Source organism: Natator depressus, chromosome 5, assembly GCF_965152275.1.
Source record: "Natator depressus isolate rNatDep1 chromosome 5, rNatDep2.hap1, whole genome shotgun sequence".
Lineage (NCBI taxonomy): Eukaryota > Metazoa > Chordata > Testudines > Cheloniidae > Natator > Natator depressus.
Genome location: NC_134238.1, coordinates 21,749,624 through 21,770,785, shown reverse-complemented (window position 1 = coordinate 21,770,785; position 21,162 = coordinate 21,749,624). Strand labels below are relative to the sequence as shown.

Genomic DNA, 21,162 nt, shown 5'->3' with positions numbered 1-21,162 from the left:
TACTAAAACAGTAGATATAATGCCACTATATAAATCCATGCTATGTCCACCCCTTGAATGCTGCCTGCAGTTCTGGTCACCCTATCTCAAAAAAGATACATTAGAAATGGAAAGGGACAACAAAAATGTTTTAAGGGTATGGAATAGCTTCTAAATGAGGGGAGATTTAAAAAGACTGGGACTGGTTAGCTTAGAAAAGAAATGATTGATGGGGGATATGACAGAGGTCTATAAAGCCATGAATGGTGTGGAGAAAGTGAATAAGGAAGTATTATTTAACCTTCACATAACACAAGAACCAGGGATCACCCAATGAAATCAACAGACAGCAGGTTTAAAATAAACAAAAGGAAGCATTTCTTCACCCAATGCGAAGTCAACCTGTGGAACTCATTGCCAGGGGATGTTGTGTAGGCCAAAAGTATAACTGGTGTGACAGGGTCAGGCCAGATGGCTACAAGAGAGTGGTCGAAGATAGATACATTAGTTCCAGGTTAAGCAGGTCCCTTTTCCCTGGGTAAGATAACAGGAACTATTTCAGAATACTCAGGAACTTTCTGGAACTAATTAAGGCAGGCAGGCTAATTAGGACACTTGTAGCCAATTGGGAAGCTGCTAGAATTAATTAAGGCTAATCAAGACACCTGGTTTAAAAAGGCTGTCACTCCAGTTAGTGAGGTGTGCGCGTAAGGAGCTGGGAGTGAGAGGACTTGCTGCTGGAGGACTGAGGAGTACATGCATTAACAGACATCAGGAGGAAGGTCCTGTGGTGAGGACAAAGAAGGTGTTGGGAGGAGACCATGGGGAAGTAGCCCAGGGAATTGTAGCTGTCGCACAGCTGTTCCAGAAGGCACTCTAGACAGCTGCAGTCCACAGGGCCCTGGGCTGGAACCTGGGGTAGAGGGCAGGCCCAGGTTCCCCCCAAACCTCCCAACTCCTGACCCAACACAGGAGCTTCCACCAGAGGTGAAGGTCTCTGAGCTGGTCCCCGACCCACAGGGTGGATCAGCAGAAACTGCGGGGATTGTTCTCACTCTTTTTTTCCCCAGACTGGCCAGTGATGAGGTTATCTGAGTGAACAGCAGATTTGAGCCATGAAAGTGGCCAAACTGAGGGTTGCCGTGAATCTCTGAGGTGAGCAAAATCCCCCAATAAGCGCAGGACCCACCAAGGTAGAGCAGGAACTTTGTCACACTGGGTTCAGAAAAGAATTAGATAAGTTCATGGAAGATAGGTGCATCAATGGCTATTAGCCAAGATGGTCAGGGATGCAATCCCATGCTCTGGATGTCCCTAAACCTCTGACTGCCAGAGGCTGGGACTGGACAACAGGGGATAGATCACTTGATAATTACTCTGTTCTGATCATTCCTTCTGAAGCTTCTGGCATTGGCCACTGTCGGAAGACAGGATACTGGGTTGGCTGGATCATTGGTCTGACCCAGTATAGTTATTCTTATGTTCTGAATGCAGAACTAGAAGACTGTCCCTGCCCTGAAGAGCTGACAGTCTCCAAATGCTTTATTGTACTGACTAGTAGGAAGTGCCTATGGACAAGTGGTGGTCCATCAATCCAACTGCTGGCCTGTTGGATTTAGCTGAGATGCAGGAACTCTAAATTCTAATCCTGCCTCTGACACTAACTCACTGGATGGGCTGGGGAAAGCCACTTAAAACTATGTTGATGACATTGAGAGTTACTTTGTATCCTCCTTTAGGTCACTGAGGAGTGATACTACCGAGAGCAGAAGGACAGGGACCAAAAAGAGGTGTGAAACAGAAAAAATGGGAGGAAGTCTGTATCTTTTGAGTTTTAAATATAGATGTGGCAGAGGAGCCACTGGTCCGAAGGAAACATCCATCACGTGGCTCATAGCCTCAAGTGGTCTTCATACGTAATTGGATTGCTCTCACTGTGCACCACAGCCAGCAAATGCTTGTTCGCTAAGAGGAAGATGGGCTGTGCAGGACTGTTGCCAGCCTGCTTCTGAGAAGTCATCTCCTGTCTTGATCCTCATGATACGATCTTACATACATTAGTAAACAGAGGACAGGTCTTTCTTGACCTAACAAAGAGAAAGGGAGTGTTTTCTAGGGCTGCTGTTCCAGAAGCAGCATGGTGAGATTTTTCTTGTACCAATACATCTGAATTTTGTTTTGTCACAATAAGCTACTCCAAGCAAAACTAGAGAACTCCGGTTCCTAGCTTCAGAGTATGTCAGCTAACCACCTGAAGAATAAAATGCCCTATTCAGGTTAAGATGCACCAGTCATCATGGTATTTGAGTACCCAAATCCCTGCAGAGCTGCCAGACCAGAGAAAGCTTGTGCAGGGGATTCTGAACGTCAACTCCATTGCAGCTCTCTGGGCACTTTGCAGGGGTGAGACAAAGATATAGCCAGACGTTCTGCAAAGTGTACAGAACCATGTATCAACCCACTTATGCAGGACCTAGTAAAACTGATATTTCTGCTATGCCAACATAGCTGAAACATGCCACCTGCTGTAGATTGGGAATGAAGACCATTCCTCAGCTCCACATGGATTTGTCGGGACTGTGCACTCTACCTGGATTTTACCCTTTAACAGCAGCCATGATTCATTTTGGAAGCAACTTCCCCCCTGTGATGGGCATGGTGATGCTTATCTATAGAGTTTGTAAAGGTGCTGTGTAAATGTAAGACATTAATCACTACTATTGTTACTCTCTTCTGCGTAATGTGGGCTCATAGTAATTTAGAGATTGGCAACTGTATCTGTGCAAATTCTTAATAGTCCTTTGTCAAACCAAAAGTGATGCATGTATCTGTATTCTGGCCAATGAATGGAACAGGTTGGGTTATTTTTCTTTTTTCTGTTTGCAAACTGCATGACCAGATAATGAGTTTTATTCATTATCTGGCAAACAGTTTGTGCATCAGTTTCAGTCTGTGGCTTGCTTGAGCTGCAACTGGTCCCAATTTTCTATTCAAACTGTGATTGGTCACATAATTTGCATATTCTTGTTTCTTGGTCCCTGATTGGATGACTGAAACTTTGGAAAGTACCTGGAGCCCAGTTTTGCTAGGTGCTGAATAAACCAGCAAAGTAGAAGGCAATCCCTACTCCCAAAGAATTCAGTTATGCAGGACCTTAAAGGGGAGCATAATGTTTACAAAATGATTTCAGGCTTTAAAAAAAAACAATAGTTTTGTAAATCTTTTCAGTAGATCAGATGTATTTTGTTTGATTTTAAATTCTCCTCAGTAATATTTATCTGTTTTCAAAAGGAAAGTTAAAGTCTGTTGATTAATCAGAGATAATCCAGGATTACTGGACATCCTGCACTTTTTTTTTTTTTTTTTAGTAGCAGGGAGTGCTTTAATTAGAAAGGTACTAATGTAGATTAGGGCATTAACTGAACTGGACTCCTCCCATATTGCCAATGAAATGACAACTGCATTGGGAGAGCCATTTTGATGATCAGAGCTCAAAAATATTTCATTAAACAGTACCCAATAATCCTTGGTGTGATTATAAAAATATTCCAAAGTGTGCAAGGCATTTGAGACCTATAAACAGTTTCCTGTCCCCAAAGAGTTTGCAATCTTAAGTGCCAGCTCCTGCAAACCCTTATATGAGTATACCCAAGTCACACAACTAATTCCACTGAAGTCAGTGGACTCATTCATGTGAGTAAGGGTATGCAAGACCAGTCCCAAGAAGACAATTTTCAGACAAAGGATAGCAATGCTGTAAGCTAGCTGAACAAAATGCATTTCTTCTTACCTGACTAAGAACCTTCTGCACTAAATATTCCATGCAGTGCCAATCAAATGATGGTCTAGAGAGAGTTTAGTGCCATAAGTAAATCAGAATGGTGGAGAAAAATGGGAAGATATAATTCCTTCCCTCTATTTTAAAAAAAAAAAAAAAGTTCTGATCACACTAAGGATTCGTTCATCTGTCCTAGAAACCAACCATTTAAAAGGCTTGAAAAAGCAGATTAAGAAAACCCCCATTGTACTGTACTTTCTGTCCAATGGGATAAAAATATTAATGGATAAAAGGATTGTTTTTGCTTAATGAAGAATCCTAGTTTTCAAATGTCATTGGACTGTGTACATCCAACAGAATTTGCTGCTCAGTAGCCTGAATTTTACAATTCTGCTGTGATCATGGAATCAACCATGTAATCATCAATTTTATTTCAGATACTGTGTGTTCTGATTAAGGCTTTTTGGTCTCCATGTAACTGAGAGTTTTAAGACTAAAATCAAAATGGTATTGTGAACTATGTGAATTTTTCTGTATTTACAATTAGCTTAAGGTATTAATATTAAAAGTAGGTAGCTGCATCTAATGACTTTTTGGAGTAATCTGAACCATCTGCCTCTAGATACTAAGGAGTTCACCACTTTAATCCAGATTATGGCTGACGAACTGTTTTTGGCATCCACTTCTCACTAGCATTGTGCCCTTGAAGAGCTGCTGAGGCTGTAGAAATTCCTTTGCTGACAAACGTATTGTTATCTTTCAGGAGCCTGTTTGGTTTGGTTTGGTTTTTAAATTTTCTTGGGAAGAAAATGGCTTTCTTAATGAAAAGCATGTTGAGCAACCAGGTCAAGAATTTAGGACTTGGTGGTGGAGGTGAGGAAAGCAAAGAAGAAAGTGGTCCTTCCGACCCAGCTGCAGCAGCAGGAATGACTAGAGAGGAATATGAGGAATATCAAAAGCAAATTGTTGAGGAGAAGTGAGTACACATTCCCTTATTATCAATGTGTGACTAATTCATGATGACTTGGCTCATCTGAGAATAACTCCAGAAAAAGCCAGAACATTATCCCCTTACCCCACATTCCTATTTTTAAGCATAGGGAACATTGCTTTCTGAACAGCCTCTCCAAAACAAAAGCTCATCTAGTTGAAAATTGTAAGATGTTTTGTATCATGGTTTCATCCTTCACCCTCATTTCCACCCTCCCCACCTCCCCACACACTCACCTACACATCTTGTGCTGGTGTTGCTTTCTGCTTCCATATGGGCAAGATAATTTCTTTCAAGTTTATTTCTGTAGGTTTAATGGTGTAAATGCTGGTTGCAATCTAAGAATGCAGTGGTTAATGCTGAAAATCATATGATTGACCCACTTAAAACACTAAATCTGATATGCTTAAAATATTTAATCTCCCCCATTTATTATTGCAAAAATTGAGGACAGGGAAGAATGAAGAATGTAAAGCTGGTAATGTTTATTTGAAGGATGCTTGACTAATTTCAAAACTATACATTTAAACCATTTTTTCAGTTGTCCAAACTCTCTATTAAATGAAGCAGAGAGGTTTTGCTCTCAGTTTACAGCTCAGGAATTTTATTTGGCTGATAATTGCAATCCGTAACCACCTTCTGACAAATAAAATGCGTAGGCATAGTTTACATAGCAGATATAAAGTAAAATAATGGGTTTCAAGCAGATAGGAATTTAAACCCTGCATAATAATAAAGACAATTGAATTCTAAATCTCCACTGCATCTAGTTCACTAACGATCAATTACATAATGGTTGTATAAATCCTACATTTAAGATGATTATAGGTGAAAGGTTAATGACTTATGGAATTTAAGAGGTATCCAGGTCTATATTTAGCAGCAGCAACTTCAGTCATAAAATTCTGAATAAATATAACCTGTTTGTAAAAACAATTCAAAATGTTACCTTCTTTTGTGGTACATTACATAGGGGGAGATTATTTTTTCTTTTCAATCAGCCGGCCAAAAGATGCTGTGCTGGAATAGATAAGCAAAGCAAGAAATCTGGAGAGGAGAAAAGATTCGAAAGAGAAGAACATGTTATTTCAATAATGTTTTGAAGACTGCTGTGTTTTTAAATATGAAGCTGTGCTATAAGTCAATAACTGAACAATTTCCCTTCCAGCACAGGTGGGGATAGGGGAACTGTAATGAAAATGGTTAAGTGTTTTTGCATAGAAAAACTGAATGATGGACTTGGACACTGCACTAGTTCTGTAATTGTATGTCAGTTCATCCTGGAAACATGATCACAGATACAACATCTGGTTTTAGTGACCTCCTAATTTTACTCAGTTTTATGGCTGCACAGCCTGAGGATCAAAGAGGTTAAACGACTTGCCCAAGGTCACACAGTGAGTCAGAGGCTCAGACTGGATTAGAACCCCTGACGTGACCCGTTGTCTCCACTATTTTTGTTTAACCTCTAACCAACACTGCTTAGGTTAAAAATGTGAAAATGCATCAATCACCATTCATCAGGAAGGCATGTAAATGAGCAAATGAGAGACTTGTTAACAGCAAAGGAGTCCTCTAATGAGTCACATAGTCCATTCTCCTGCACTATAAGCAGGTTGATTTCACTATTCATGATAGATGGGCATCAATTCTAGCCTTGATTTTCTAGAACTTCCTCTCTGAAGTCACACTTTGACCCTACCTTCTTTGTAAAGATTTGATGATAGCAATAAATAAGTGGGAAACGACTATCTACAAGTATGTGATGGATGTAAAAATGCAGAAAGAGAATCTCTTATTATTGTACACGGGCAGGCTACCTAGAGTATTGGGATGACACTAGGTGAGAAAATGTATGCTGAATATCAGAATAAGTTCCTTAGTGAGGTCTACTTCGGCTGTGGAATAGCTTTTCAAGTGGATGCTTAAAACTAGTTTACATGAAACTCTAGAATATGTTCCACAGAAAATAATGTTGCAACAGCAAGAGGGTGGACTACATGACCTAATAGATATGTCACAGTTTGTTATGAATCCACAACAGCCCATTAGCCTCTAGTGGACAGGAACAGGAAACTGCATGGCAGGCAATTGCACATTATGTATGCAGGTTTTTAACTTTAAAGGAAGTTTTTCTGCTAAATCCACGTATATTTTTCTGAAAGCTTATGGTTAAGATTTGATCAAACCACTTTTGGGTTTTGTACAAAAACCAAACATGTTATGAAAAAAATTCATGAAAATGAAGAAGTTTGGAGAATGAAGGGGCGGGGGCGTGGGGCGCGGGGGATATTTCTTAACCAGCTGTAGCGTTATCAACTTTACAGCTGAAAATATAAACAATCTAACCAAAAAATCACAGTGAATGTTTTTGAAATCAATTTAAGTCAGATTTTTGCTTGATTGAGTAAAATGGCCATTCATAAATTTGGCAGTGACGAATGTCTGTTTACCCCTTATTTGGCTTCAGTCTCGGAAAACATTTGATAGGAATGGCCAAATCCTGAAGTTTTGATTAAGGACGTTGATGTTGCATTTGGCCCAAAAGTAGCGTCCCTATAAAATATCGCGTGGAAGCAATGGTCATGTGAGAGGTAAACAGACCTATGACCACTTTTATTTTATTTTATTTTATTTTATTGCTCCCATTAAATTTGTGGTGATATAGCTGCCTCCCTTGAACAGGCATATTTTTACTGAATGGAGGGTAAGAGTCTCCTCTCAGATTATCAGGGAAAGATTTGAACTTTCAGATTCTGTTGTAAAGAGCTCTCAGTGATAATCAGTGATCTGATCTCAGTGATAATCAGTGCAAGATCCAGCCAAGCAGAGAGAACAAAACTGGAGGAGAGACCAAAACATAACTTACATCATTAGACTTGTCCTTCATTTCTTACAGAGATTAATGACCTACTAGTCTGAGCACAGGCCTGGTAATTAGGGACTCCTGACTTCTAGTGCAACCTCTAACCGTGACTCCATTTCTAGCTTTGGACCAGTAACTTAACTTTGTGTCTCAAGTTCCTCTGTAAAATGAGCATAATACTAACCTATCTCCTATAGGTGCCATGAAGCTGATTAGTAAATGTCTGGAAAGAGCTCTGCATATGTTCGTTGTTGTTTGTTTAGTCTGATACAGACTGTGCTGTGTTAAAGCATAAAATGGGATGAGAATGACTTCAGCCTTTAGTTTTCTATAGCTGAGTAATTAGTTCCGTGACAATGACAAGTTGTCACATGATGGGTTTCTGGTTACACTCCTCTTATTTTGATTTCAGGATGGAGAGAGATGCAGCATTTGCACAAAAAAAGGCAGAGAGAGCCTGTCTGAGGGTTCATCTGAGAGAAAAGTACAGGCTGCCTAAGGTAAGACAAAGTCACAATCATGACCTAGTTCACAGGCCAATTTTAAAACAGCTGCAATCAGACCTGCTGTCTGGCTAGGGAGATTTCCATACCCATGTCATCTTCCAGCAAATGTGCACATTGAGACTGTCAAGTCTCTTGGCCAAAGAGATCCCTATGCTATGCTACACTACACTTCACATAACACAAAAATGGAGGAAGGCTGGGCTCTAGGTTCTCAAAAGCAGCTAGTGATTTTCAGGTTTCAGAGTAGCAGTCGTGTTAGTCTGTGCCCGCAAAAAGAAAAGGAGGACTTGTGGCACCTTAGAGACTAACCAATTTATTTGAGCGCAAGCTTTCGTGAGCTACAGCTCACTTCATCGGATGCATCCAATGAGGTGAGCTGTAGCTCACGAAAGCTTAGGCTCAAATAAATTGGTTAGTCTCTAAGGTGCCACAAGTCCTCCTCATTCTTTTTAGTGATTTTTCAGTGCCTCCATTTTAGGTGCCCAACCTGAGATGCTTTAAAGGGATTTCATTTTAAAGGGTGCTCAGATAAATCTCCATCACGTTTGGCACTCAGAATTGCTAGTCACTCTTGAAAACCCTGTCTCGTTAAGACATGGGGATTGGGATTTGGAGATATTAGTTTTATTCCTGGAAGAGGTAGCTGAAAATTTTCCATCAGTATGGTTTTTCAAGAAAACTGGGGTTTGATCAAATGAAATTTTTAGCAAAATGTGTCTGCTTTAGAAAACGTTGAGGTTTTTGTCAAATATCTTTTGTTTTTTCAAAGGAAAAATCAAAATTGTCCAGGGGGACGGGACATTTTCTGACCCACTCTAATTCCTGGCTCTTTCACAGCCTGCCTCTTGCTTTGGGACCCAATATAATATCACTTAACCTCTCTGTGCCTTAGTTTCTCCACCTTACATCACAGGATTATTGTGAGGCTTCATTGATTAATATTTATATGAGATACTTCAGATGGGCAGCACTGTAGGAATGAAAAATATTTCAATGATAAAATTGTGTTACTGAAATAATTTTTAAAAATAATCTTGTGGTTTCTTACTCCAGTTGTCCACCTACAATAATGGGGTTGAACTGCCCTTTGCAATATTACCGGGTATCATCACAATCAAATATTTGGGGTAAAATTTTCAAAAGTGCCTAGGTGATTTAGGAGCCTACGTTCCATTTTTTTATTTATTTTTTTTTAAAGCTACAAACACACTGAGGAGGCTAAATTCCATTGATTTTTCAATGAGACTTCAGCTCATAAGTGTGTTGGTCATTTCTGAAAATGGGATATAAGCTCTTTTGAAAATGTTACCCTTGGTTCTTGGTATGTATGATTAAGCATAAAAAGGGAGGACAACTTGCGGGTGAGACTAGTGTGGCTTTAGGTTCCTGTTGCTCATCAGAGAGAGAATTTTGGAAGGTCAGTAAGCGGAGTGCTTTGGCAGCAAAAGAAAAGAGGAAGTTGGAGCTGAATTGGCATTTGGAGCCTTTTTTAAATTAAAGCTTCATATAGAGGCTGAACACCAAGCATTGCTGCTGGAATATTGTATGACAGAGTCTGCAGTTAAATGACGTGATTTAGTTAAGGCTTAATTGTTAGGTTTTAACAGCTGTACTTACACTGTAAATATGGGGGAATGAGCATGTTTCTAGCTTTGTTCTGTACTGCACTGAACAAAGGGCCAGTGCTCAGCAAGACACACACAATAATGTTGAAAACTAGGGCTTTCAGCATTGTGATGGCATTGCAAACTCCCATTTCAATGTTGTAGGTTCAAACCCTCTGAACCTGTTGAATGCTGAGTTTCATTTATTCTGCCATTCTTATAAGGTCAGAAGTTTGTTGCAATGGGTCCTTCTCCCATCCCTGTCCCTAATGTCACTGATCAAATATTAACTGAGAAACCAAAAGTAAAAGTAAAAGCTGTCAAGCAACAAAGACATCTGGAACATTATTAACAGCCTGGGCAAGCTGTGATGGCATCAGAAGCATAGGAGATAGCATGGTTAACCCTTAAGACAGTGACATTTCCTAGACTGGTATCCAAATGAGTATGTAGAAGGATGTGTATATGTCTGTCCATAGAGTTAAGTTAATGAGAAATCATAGTATCTGAACTAGTTGCTCCAAAAATTGACAGGGATTCATTGAGACTCCATCCTGTTCTTTCTGAGTTCATGCCTGGCCTCCTCCAACAGCTGCCAATCTGACCCAAGTATGTGATTCATCTCCACTAATCAGAACTTGCAACCACACCTCCTTTTTCTTTTCTAGTCACCTCCTTTTTCTTTTCTAGTCACTTCTGAGTTCATAGTTGTAGCGTTTTGCTATGGTTTCAGCCATAGCTGAAAGTAGCAAAATTTTCTTCTACATTTCTCCGAGACAAGGCCTTAGAGACCACTGTGGAATGTTGTGGACCATAACTCACTGCCACGTGTTGAGGTGGACAAGGCTGGGTTTTTCCGCACAGTACTTGGGCTAACTGAGCTACTAATCAATTTTTTCTGACACTGAACTTATTTTTTTCTCTTATTAGTGGACTTGCCTGGTGGGTTAGGAGAGCTCTGTAGGAAGATTGCTTTGGTTAACTTCATTTGCCAATTCTCTGCTTGAAATTTCAGCTTTTATTCCCTTTCCTCTAAAAGACTGATTTGTCCTCATCGATAATATGTCTTTTTCCCCCTTGATTCCCTACTCAACCCTCTTTTTGAAGGCTAAGAAGCCCTGCGAATAATTCTGGGCCATTCAGCCTTCCTGGGAAGCTAATAGCTCTGTGAGCAGCTACACTAGACTAGGCATGGATGTATTTAGGAATGCTTAGTCTCTTCACCTTAAGCCCTTTCATACTGGACATTTCTGTGTACTGTATGAGCAACTGACTCCTTAAAATTTAAAAGCCAGCCTTACATCTTCACTTCCTCGTGCAAAGGTCTGAGTTTACATAATAAAGTATATCTGCTCTTCCAAGACTACCTTGTAATAAAAGTATTTTTCTGACCACAGTTTAACCAGACCAGGAACCAACTAGGTTTCTTATATGGAATCAAACATCTGCTGCATCAATTAGTACTACAATGATTGTCCTTGAAAATCTTTACACTTTTGCCTAGTGCAAAAAGATAAATGGTTCTCTGGCATATTCCATATACAATGAGTACATGTACAGTGGGTGGTATAGCATACGACGGCAATATTAATTACAATTGTCTTTGTAATTTTAACGTCAGACCCTTTGAAATGAATATATTAATCCGCATTATACTTACCATAATTGAGTCACTGTTTCCTTTTGCTCCCTACATCTGTTTGTTATATCCACCTGTTGACTCTCATTTTATATATTTTTTTCCCACCTAGAGGGCCTTGCAGGATCAGATCCGTTAATTGTGCCTCATTATATTTGTCTATGCCTTTGTGCTTAGCACATTTAGAATAAAATGAGATGTAGCAGGTTCAAAAATGCTGTTGATATAGAACTCGGTCCAGCAGTTTTTGATAATGTATCTCCAGTGGGGCTCTTCATGTAATTTAAGGCTGCATGATCAGGCCCATAATAGAAAGGGTATTGGGGAGCCATGTAAAAATTAGAGCGGGGTAGGAGTCAAATCATGTTTATAAGTGCAGAGATAGTGTTTGTCCAAACCCCTCAATCCTCTCCTGTGTTAACTGAGTTTCAAGTTTTCTCTTCCCAGGTTCAGAAATGCATTAAACACTCTGGGCACAATGGCAACACCTCAAAAAACGAAACTGATATCTCTGAATCACCAACTCACTTGTTGAATATTGTATTTCTATAGTATGGTCCTGATCCTGCAGCTTGTTGTCGGATGGACTGCTTTGCTACACACAGCCCATGAAGTTGGACTTAAATGGGGCTCCATGCAGGTGCATTGGGGTCTAGTAGTCCACATTAGTTGAGAGCCTAACTGTGGGAAAGTGGATAGAAGGTTAAAAATGGTTAAAAGTACCTGTAACAGGCAGAGTTGGTCATTTGTTGCCTTTTCCCATCAACATTTATTTTATAGATGATTGGACCATTTTATAAACTTCCATCCACTTTCCCACAATTAGGCTCACAATTCGGGCAGGCCTATGAGGCTCCAATACAATCACTTCACAGCATTTTAAAGATTCCTTGAGAGATTCTCTTTCCAGGTTGGATAAAATAGCCATTGTGTACAAATACAACATACAAGGGTGTTTGGTCTTCAACTATACCGAATTTCTGAGATTTTGGATAGACTCATACTCTCAGATTTGAAGGTCAGAAGGGACCATCATGATCATCTAGTCTGACCTCCTGCACATTGCAGGCCACAGAATCTCACCCACCCAGTCCTGTAATAGACCCATAACCTCTATCTGTGTTACTGAAGTCCTCAAATCATGATTTAAAGACTTCAAGTTACAGAGAATCCACCATTTACACTAGTTTAAACCTGCAGGCAACCTATACCCCATGCTGCAGAGGAAGGCAAAAAAACCCCAGGGTCTCAGCCAATCTGACCCAGGGGGAAATTCCTTCCTGACCCCAAATATAGCGATCAGTTATAGGTATATTCCTTTGTCAAGAGTTCCTCTGGATGGCATTGACTGACACCTTCTTGGAACAGGTGGCATTGTCTTGAGTTCTCTGCTTGGTGTCCTCCTCTGGATCTCTTGTTTGATCCTGTGATCTGCACCCCATCCCCATTTTTTATTCTTTGTCTCTTGTAATCAGTTGAGTTTCTGGCTCTGTGGTCCCTCCCTCACCTGAGAGGGTGGGCTTTCCTTTGTTTTGGTGGACTCTGTCCCCTGACCAGGATTCAAATAGGCTGAATCAAGATACATTTTATCTAACATATGACTGCCGAGTCAAGGCCTTATCAGTAAAGCTCTAGTAACTAGTGTAGTGTATATAAACTTGTGGTTATTGTAGCAGTAAACTCGTAGCATTTTCCTGCAGTCTTCTTTTACTGGGTGGAGGCATTTATCTGGGATGATGGCCCTATTAAGTGTTGAGAAGTCTCCATGCAACTTTGTTCTCTATATTAACTAAGCAGCAATAATGAAATTAACAATCCACAGGGAGTTCAAAACATTAAAAATGCCCTCAACTAACGAATTATTAATCCGCCAAGGTACTTCATTCATAATTGCTCAGGGTTACTATCACAGAGGTTATGTAACAGCAGGGAATAAAGAGTCAACCATGGGCCCATCGGCAACTACCTTATTAAGGCCCAACTTAAAGAAAAGTTAAGAAAAAAATCTTCCCATGAGCTGTCAGCTCCTGTAATTTTAACTTTGCCACAGCATAGATTTGGGAATGGATTTTTCTGGGAAGAAAAAATAAGTCTATGGCATCTTCTTTCCTGTGCAAAAAGAATGTGCTAACTACTGAAATGGGTAAGGAAAATGTAGGGTGCCAGCAATAAATCTAACACAGTTGAGCCCCTCTTATATTAACCCCTCTTATCTGAATGCTTCTGTTATCCTAATTTAGATTACGTTCTTCTGTGAGCATCACTTACCTGGAAAAACTCCCATTTTTATTGACACTTCCATTGACCACAATAAATTCCATGACCTCAGTTTTTATTTGGATAAATGGGGTTTTTACTGTAATAGCATAATCATGGCTGAAGGCTACCGATAGAGCTGGTCAGAAAATCCAGGAAAATGTCACACTTTAAAAAAAAAAGTTCCATTTTGCATGATTTCGAATGGATTTTATCAAAATGTCTTATTTAAGAAAAACAGTGTATTATTTGTGGCGGGGGGGAGGAAAGGGGTGTCCATTTTCTATAATGTCTTTTAAAACAATTTTAATAAAATTTGTCTAAAATATAGATTAAAGTCATGACAAGTTTCACCCCAAAAAATGGAAAAAATCTGTCGTCAATTTTTCTCAAAAATGTTTGTAAAAAGGCCATTTTTCATTAAAATATTTTTGTGTCGAAAAATTTCCATCAGCTCTAGCTAGCAGTATAAAACCTTTTGCCATGAGTTTTGTTCTTGCTTATTTGAGCACAATAAGAAGGATTTAACCTGGTCAAAGTTGATAAAAATACTGAAGTCACTTGGTGTCCCTTCTTTGCTTTGATCTGGAAGGTGGTGGAGAAAAATAAACATACTGGAAGAGTTAGACAAGGGTGTTTTTAGCAGATTTTTGTTGGGGGCATTTTTTGTTGCCCAAACTTATCTGATTTAAAAATAATTTTGAAATTTAGTGGGAATCGTGGCAGTCGAGTTCAATGTAAATATATGCCTTGTTTATGTATTGTTCAGGTTACTCCAATATATCAATGAGGTACAACAAGAAGTTTCTTGTTCTGGCAGAGGTGCATTTTGATATACTTCCTAAAATGGCTCTGTGGTACCTTGGCTAAAATGCCAAATGTTGTTGTTGTTATTGTCATTAATTATTTGAATTGTGGTAGTACCTTGGAGACAAAGTTATTGTCCAAGATCCTATTGCATGGAGCTGGTTGGAAATTTTTTGACAATTTTTTCATCAAATCCTGCCAATTCATCAAAACTGAAGCTTTGTGAAACAGGGACACTACTGGTAGCTGTCTGACTCCCTCTAACAACTCTCTGGGGTATTCACAGGAGTCAACCAGCAAAACTAAACTTGTCGTGCAGATTTCTTAAAACAATTCCATTTTTCCATTGCATGTCAATAATTTTCCTGTACATGAGTGTTGATTGCTTTAGGAGGCCCATCGCCCATCTCTGTGCTTTTAACCATTGTTACTTACAATCGTAAGCGAACTTTCTGCAATAATCTGGCTTAATGTGAGTAGGTGAGCTATCTTGTTTAAGAAATTTACTGTTGCCACTTCTCAGTCTCCCTGAAGAATATTATAACATTCATTAAACCATCACACAGCCACAAATTCGTCAAGGCCTTTGTTGGATCTTGTACCCTTAAGCAGTCTCTGGAGGGCAGCCTGTATGTCTTCATTTGCTTTCTTTCCCAGGGGGTGGCCCTTTTCGGTAGGTCCTTTGTGTGCCACTATCTCCACCCTGACTCTGTATTTGATGGCACTACGGAGGTTGGAGGGAGTTGTACTGTATAGTGAAAAAAAAAATCAAAATAATTCCCTAAAGCATTCATGAGCACAAAACATTTTAAGGAAGTTGCAATCTCTGGGCTCTACATAGTTACCCAGTGCTGTGTATGGGATTTTGGAGAGTCTTGCATCATTCATATATCTCCAATGGTCTGCAAGAAAAATAAATAAAACCCCACTGGTGTACCATCACACTGTCTCAGAGAAACAGTACCCTGACTATTGAAATAGTCTCTTTGAGAGCCTTCCCAAGGCAAAAATATTGTAAGGAAGTTTTCATTCACTTTACACGGCCAGCTTCATCTAATATTTTAATGTCATTCAAAAACTCTTTGTTTTTTGCATGAAAACCTGAGACTGCTGGTGTGTGAATTAAATGGAGAATTTAAAAACATGTTGCCTAACCTATAGCCGAACTATATTTTACACATCTACCTCCTACAAAAAACATAACTTAGTACTAAAGGTAGTTACAGCCACCTCTGCCCAGTAATTTAAAGAATTCCCTTCCGAAACATCAAAAATGTTAAAAAACAAAACGAAACTAAAAAAGCTGGGAACCTAGCCACAAAGTATTTAAAACTGATCTATCAGTTAGAAAACAAAACCACATAGCTTCAGAAAATTATAAACACACACACATGTATTATTTAAAAAGCAAGTATAAATCTGTGTATTGTATGTAGTGTAGTCAGATATTCTATTACTAACCTTTAGCCATTAAAGGCCCTCTGGTGACCTTTTCATAAAATTACATCACTCTTACTTTAAAGGATAACTAACTGTACCTAAAACTCATGAGCTTTAAAAGCAAATAATAGCCCTGTTTAAAAAAAAAAAAAATCAAACTTGCAGCTTCATAAAATTATGCCATCTTTCTTTAAATGACTTGGCAAACCTTGTTCATTACCAGATGTAAAATATTTTTTTTTTTTGTGATCCAATATATCATTTAAAATATACACCCTTCTCCATAACTGAAAATGTGCTGACTGACTTTAATTGCTCATTGACATCAGTGAAAACTGCCGGTATCAGATGTGGTAGGATTATTTTTAAATAACACTGTAAAAATTAAATTGGCCTTTGTTTGTCACCTACTCCCTTTCAGCTCTTCAGTTTTGAATAATACATCTGTGAACTATTAGAAAGTGAAAACAATTTTATATTAGCCCTTGGACTGTGATATTCAAAGACTCCTAAACCTAAAATCACAGCCTAAGAGGACACACTTTTTCTTTTGCAATTGAAAGTTATCTCACTTGTGGCTTTCCATTGGATTTCTCCATTGTAATAGCAGCACTAACGCTTCTTAAATCTTAGATTAATAGTTTCCAAGGTCAGAAGGGACCATTGTAATCATCTAGTCTGACCTCTTATATAACACAGGCCATAGAACTTTCCAAAAGTAATTCCAAGAGCAGATCTTCTAGAAAAACATCTAATCTTGATTTAAAAATTTCCAGGGATGGAGAATCCACCATCATTGGTAAATTGTTCCAATGGTTAATTCTGCTCACTGTTAAAAATGTATGCCTCATTTCTAGTCTGAATTTGTCTAGCTTCAACTTCCAGACATTTGATTATACTTTTCTCTGCTAGATTGAGGAGCCCATTATCAAATATTTGTTCCCCATGGAAGTACTTGTAAACTGTGACCAAGTCACACATTAACTTCTTTTTGCTAAACTAAATAGATTGAGTTCCTTTGAGGCTATCACTATAAGGCATGTTTTCTAATCTTTTAATAATTTTTGTGGCTTTTCTCTGAACCCTCTCCAATTTATCAGCATCCTTCTTGAATTGTGGACACCAGAACTAGACACAGTACTCCAGCAACGGTTGTACCAGTGCCAAATTCAAGGTAAAATAACATCTTTACTACTCAAGATTCCCATTTTTGCTTCCAAGGATCGCATTAGTCCTTTTGGCCAAAATGTCACACTGGGAGCTCATCTTCAGCTGATTATCCACTGCCACCCCCAAATTTTTTTCAGAGTTGCTGTTTCTCAGGTTAGAGTCCCTCATCCTGTAAGTATGGCCTGCATTGCTTGCTCCTAGATGTACACATTTAGTCATATTTAAAACACACATTGTTTGCTTGAACCCAGCTTACCAAGCTATGCAGACTGCTCTGTATCAGTGATCTGTCATCTTCATTATTTCCCACTCCCCCAGTTTTTTTGTGATCTGCAAACTTTATCAGAGACGATGTTATATATTCTTCCAGGTCAGTGATAAAAATGTCAAATCGTGTAGGACCAAGAACCATTGCTGTGGGACCCCACAAGAGAAACACCGCTTGATGATGATTCCCCATTTACGTTACACGTTGAGACCTATCAGTTAGCTAGTTTTTAATCCAGTTAATATATATCATGTTAATTTTATATGCCAGTTTTTCAGTAAAAATGTGCAGTACCAAATCAAATGCCATTTAGAAGCCTAAGTATATTACATCAACACTATTACCTTTATCAACCAAACTTGCAATCTCATCAAAAAAGGTATCTAGTTAGTTTGAAATGATCTGTTTTCCCTAAGCCCGTGTTGATTGGCATTAATTATATTACCCTCCTTTAGTTCTTTATTAATTGAGTCCCATATTAGCTGCTCCATTATCTTGCCTGGGATCAATGTCAGATTGACAGGCCCATAATTACCAAGGTCATCCCATTTACCTTTTTTAAATATTGGCTCAACATTAGCTTTCTTCCAGTCCTCTGTAACTCTCCCAGTGTTTCAAGAATTATTGAAAATCAGCATTAATGGTCCAGCAACCTAACTTGCATCCAAGAGTTTTAAAAGAGCTGGCTATGTGGACCTTCTGATTTAAAAATATCTAACTGCTGTTTAACATCCTCCAGAGATTTTAGTGGAATGCAAAGAGTGTTATCAGATTATATGACTGCATAATCTGTCCTCCCCCCCTCACAATACAGAACGGAAATATTTATGTAATGTTTCTGCCTTTCCCTGCTTTATTATTGATCATTCTACCATTTCCATCTAGTAATGGATCAATACTACTGTTAGGAGTCTTTTTGTTGCTAATATTCTTTAAAAACTCCTTTTTATTGTCCTTAGCTCTGCTTGCCATAGATTTCTCCTTGTGTCCCTGTACTTCCTTTATCGATTTTCTACAGTTCCCTGGCTTCTGATTTATATTCATCACCATCAGCTTCACCTTTCTTCCTTTTGTTGTACTTTTTTTTTTATAGCTGACTTCACTTCCCCTCTAAACCAAGTCATTTTTTTAACCAGCGCGGCCTTATTCCTCAATTATGGGATTGTCGTCTCTTTTGGGGCATCAAGTAAAATGTTTTTAAACAATTATGAATTATTAGTCACATTTTCCTGATTAAATTCCTGCTCCTGACTGACTTACCTCATAATTGTTTTCAACTTTATGAAATTGGCCCTTTTAAAGCACTAAGTACATATATCACTGGTCTGGACTTTATTCTGTTTGCGTATTATAAATGTGATCAAGTCATGTTCACTCATACCTAAACTATCGTTAATTTTCAGTTTTGTGGATCAGTTCCTCTTTGTCTGTCACAATGCATTCTAATATAGAATTTCCCCTTGTTGAATACAACACTTTTTGAGTAAGGAGATTGTCAGCTATTATATTTAGAAATTCCATGGATGGCAGCATGACGTTTCCTGATATTTCCTTGGTGATACCCAGGGTGGAAGGTACCTCGCTACCATCTACCATACACATGAGGAAGCCTTGGCTGTACCTGCCCCCCTAGTCTGTCAGCTCCCCAACTCCACCCATAGGCGCCAACTTCTCCTGGTGCTGGTGGGTGCTTGCCCCGCCCCGCCCCGCCCGGCCCTGCCTCCACCCCTCCCTGCCCCCATTTCAACCCCTTCCCCAAAGTCCCACCCCAACTCCACCCACTCCCTGCCCCTATTGGACTCCTTCCCCAAATCCCCAGCCCCGCCTATTCCCCTCCTCCTCCCCTGAGTGCGCTGTGTTCCCACTCCTCCCCCCTCCCTCCCACAGCTTGTTATGCCACGAAACAGCTGTTTTCCAGTGGCAAGTGCTGGGAGGAGAAGCAGGGGAGGCGCGCTCAGGGGAGGAGGCGGAGGTGAGCTGGGACAGGGGGGCAGGGCGGGGCGGGGAACTGCCGGTGGGTGAGCACCCACCAATTTTTCCCTGTGGGTGCTCCAGCCCTGGAGCACCCACGGAGTTGGAGCCTATGACTCCACCTCCCATAAGCAAACACAAACATTCCCCTCTTAACCTATGCAGGCTCTGCTGTCCCTCTGCAGGCACACTGCAACCCCAGGACCCTCTGAGCATCCCGCTAGTTTCAACCTGAACTAAAAATGTCTGAGCCTTTAATTGGTGTAAGACAGACTCTTTGTGTAATTTATACATAGTGTAATAGTTTTATGATAGGCTTTAATAAGTAAGCTCACATAGTTTCAGTGTTCCCAAAGAAGCAGTACACACCAGATTACCAGTTTCACCTCAGATCACCACTCTGTTTAATATAGAACACTTAGATATGCTTATAGTGAAAACCAATAAAAATAAACAAGTAAAAGTTTATTTAAGAAAGTACAGAGATTTGAGAAGTAGCAAGTCAAAGTATTGGAAACAAATGGTTACATGTCAAATAAAATTATAATACACGTTCTACAGCCTAGACTTAATTAACCAGATACTTTCCTGTCTAATGAAGTTTAGCTCCCCAAAGTCTTTGCAGTGTTTTCAAGCCAGGTTGGCTGTGACCTTCCTTTCATAAGACAGAACACATTGACAATTCATCTCCTCAGTGAAGGATCCCAGATGTACCTCAGTACTCCAGGTTATACCCTAAAAATCCATTGTCTTTACCCATAAACAAGATGCTCCCTGGCTGTTTTTGTTTTTTCCTGCAGGTCGCCTCTCATGTGAATTCATAATCTCTTCATTAGCATCAGGCTCAGTAAGACACTGTGAGACATTGACTACACAATGACCAGCCAGAGAGATGAGGGTCTACTACTCGCTCCCTGAACAGAACCTGTGTATCACCTTCTGGTGACCTGTCAGCTCACATAATTTAAGGACATAGTTTTCAGTATGAATGCATAAGTCCTTAAATATTATCTGTACATACATTTCACAATGACCATGATAACTAGTAAGCTACTGGGTCTTGGTAGACACCTTACATACTGCTCTTTAGTGAACTATTATATAGATACCAGATCCAGGGGACCCCTGTAAACCCCTATGTACATACCCTTTATTCCTTCTGCCAGTTTGCACCACCGGGTGTCTGGGTCACAGAGACCTCCAGCACATGTAGCTCAGGTTGATCATACAGCTTTGTTTCCTACTCATTATAGATAGGTGCGTAAGAAGCTGGTCATCCTGTTTCTCTAGTGTGATTTGGTGGTCTGTAGCAGACACCAATTAATTCCCCATCTTGTGCATTATCTGTCAGGATGTTAATCCATAAGCATTCAAGATGATTTTCCTCTGAGTTATCAGTGACATGGAAGCAAGCAATGCTATTTTGGACATAAAGGGCTGCTTCCCTTCCCCTTTTGCCACTAGATCCTTCCTAAATAAGTTATAACCATTGATTGTAACATTCCAAAAGTGTGAGTCATCCCACTAGGTTTCAGTAATACCAACTAGATCAAATTTATGCTCACAAACGACCAATTCCAGTTCTTGTTTGTTACCCAGGCTTCTAGCAATGGCATAGTCAAAAAATTTCTTTCCTTCATGTCCTTTGATTAAGTTTGTTCTCAACATCCCAATTTTGTGCTAAATGACGGCTCATATCTTCCCTCATTTCACCCTCCCTTTTGTTATTAGTTTAACTCCCTCTAGTACACTAGTCAGCCTGTCCCTGAGGAGATTGGTTCCCCATCCACTGAGGTGGAAGCCATCCAAACTTTTTTTGAAACTGTTAGTTGCCCCCAAACCTGGCACTTATTTATACAGAAAACTTTTACTTTTTTTGTCAGTGGT

General features: G+C 39.6%; 1 protein-coding gene across 1 annotated transcript in view; it reads left to right on the top strand.

Moving 5' to 3' along the window:
* Window positions 1-4,423: 4,423 nt before the first annotated feature.
* The window catches only part of CPLX4 (complexin 4), a 32,859-nt gene continuing 16,120 nt past the window's right edge, over window positions 4,424-21,162 (top strand). The window contains exons 1-2 of the mRNA XM_074953907.1: window positions 4,424-4,733; window positions 8,027-8,114. Of these exons, the coding sequence (XP_074810008.1) occupies window positions 4,567-4,733; window positions 8,027-8,114 (255 nt within the window). The 5' untranslated portion in view covers window positions 4,424-4,566. The remainder of the gene's footprint in view (window positions 4,734-8,026; window positions 8,115-21,162) is intronic.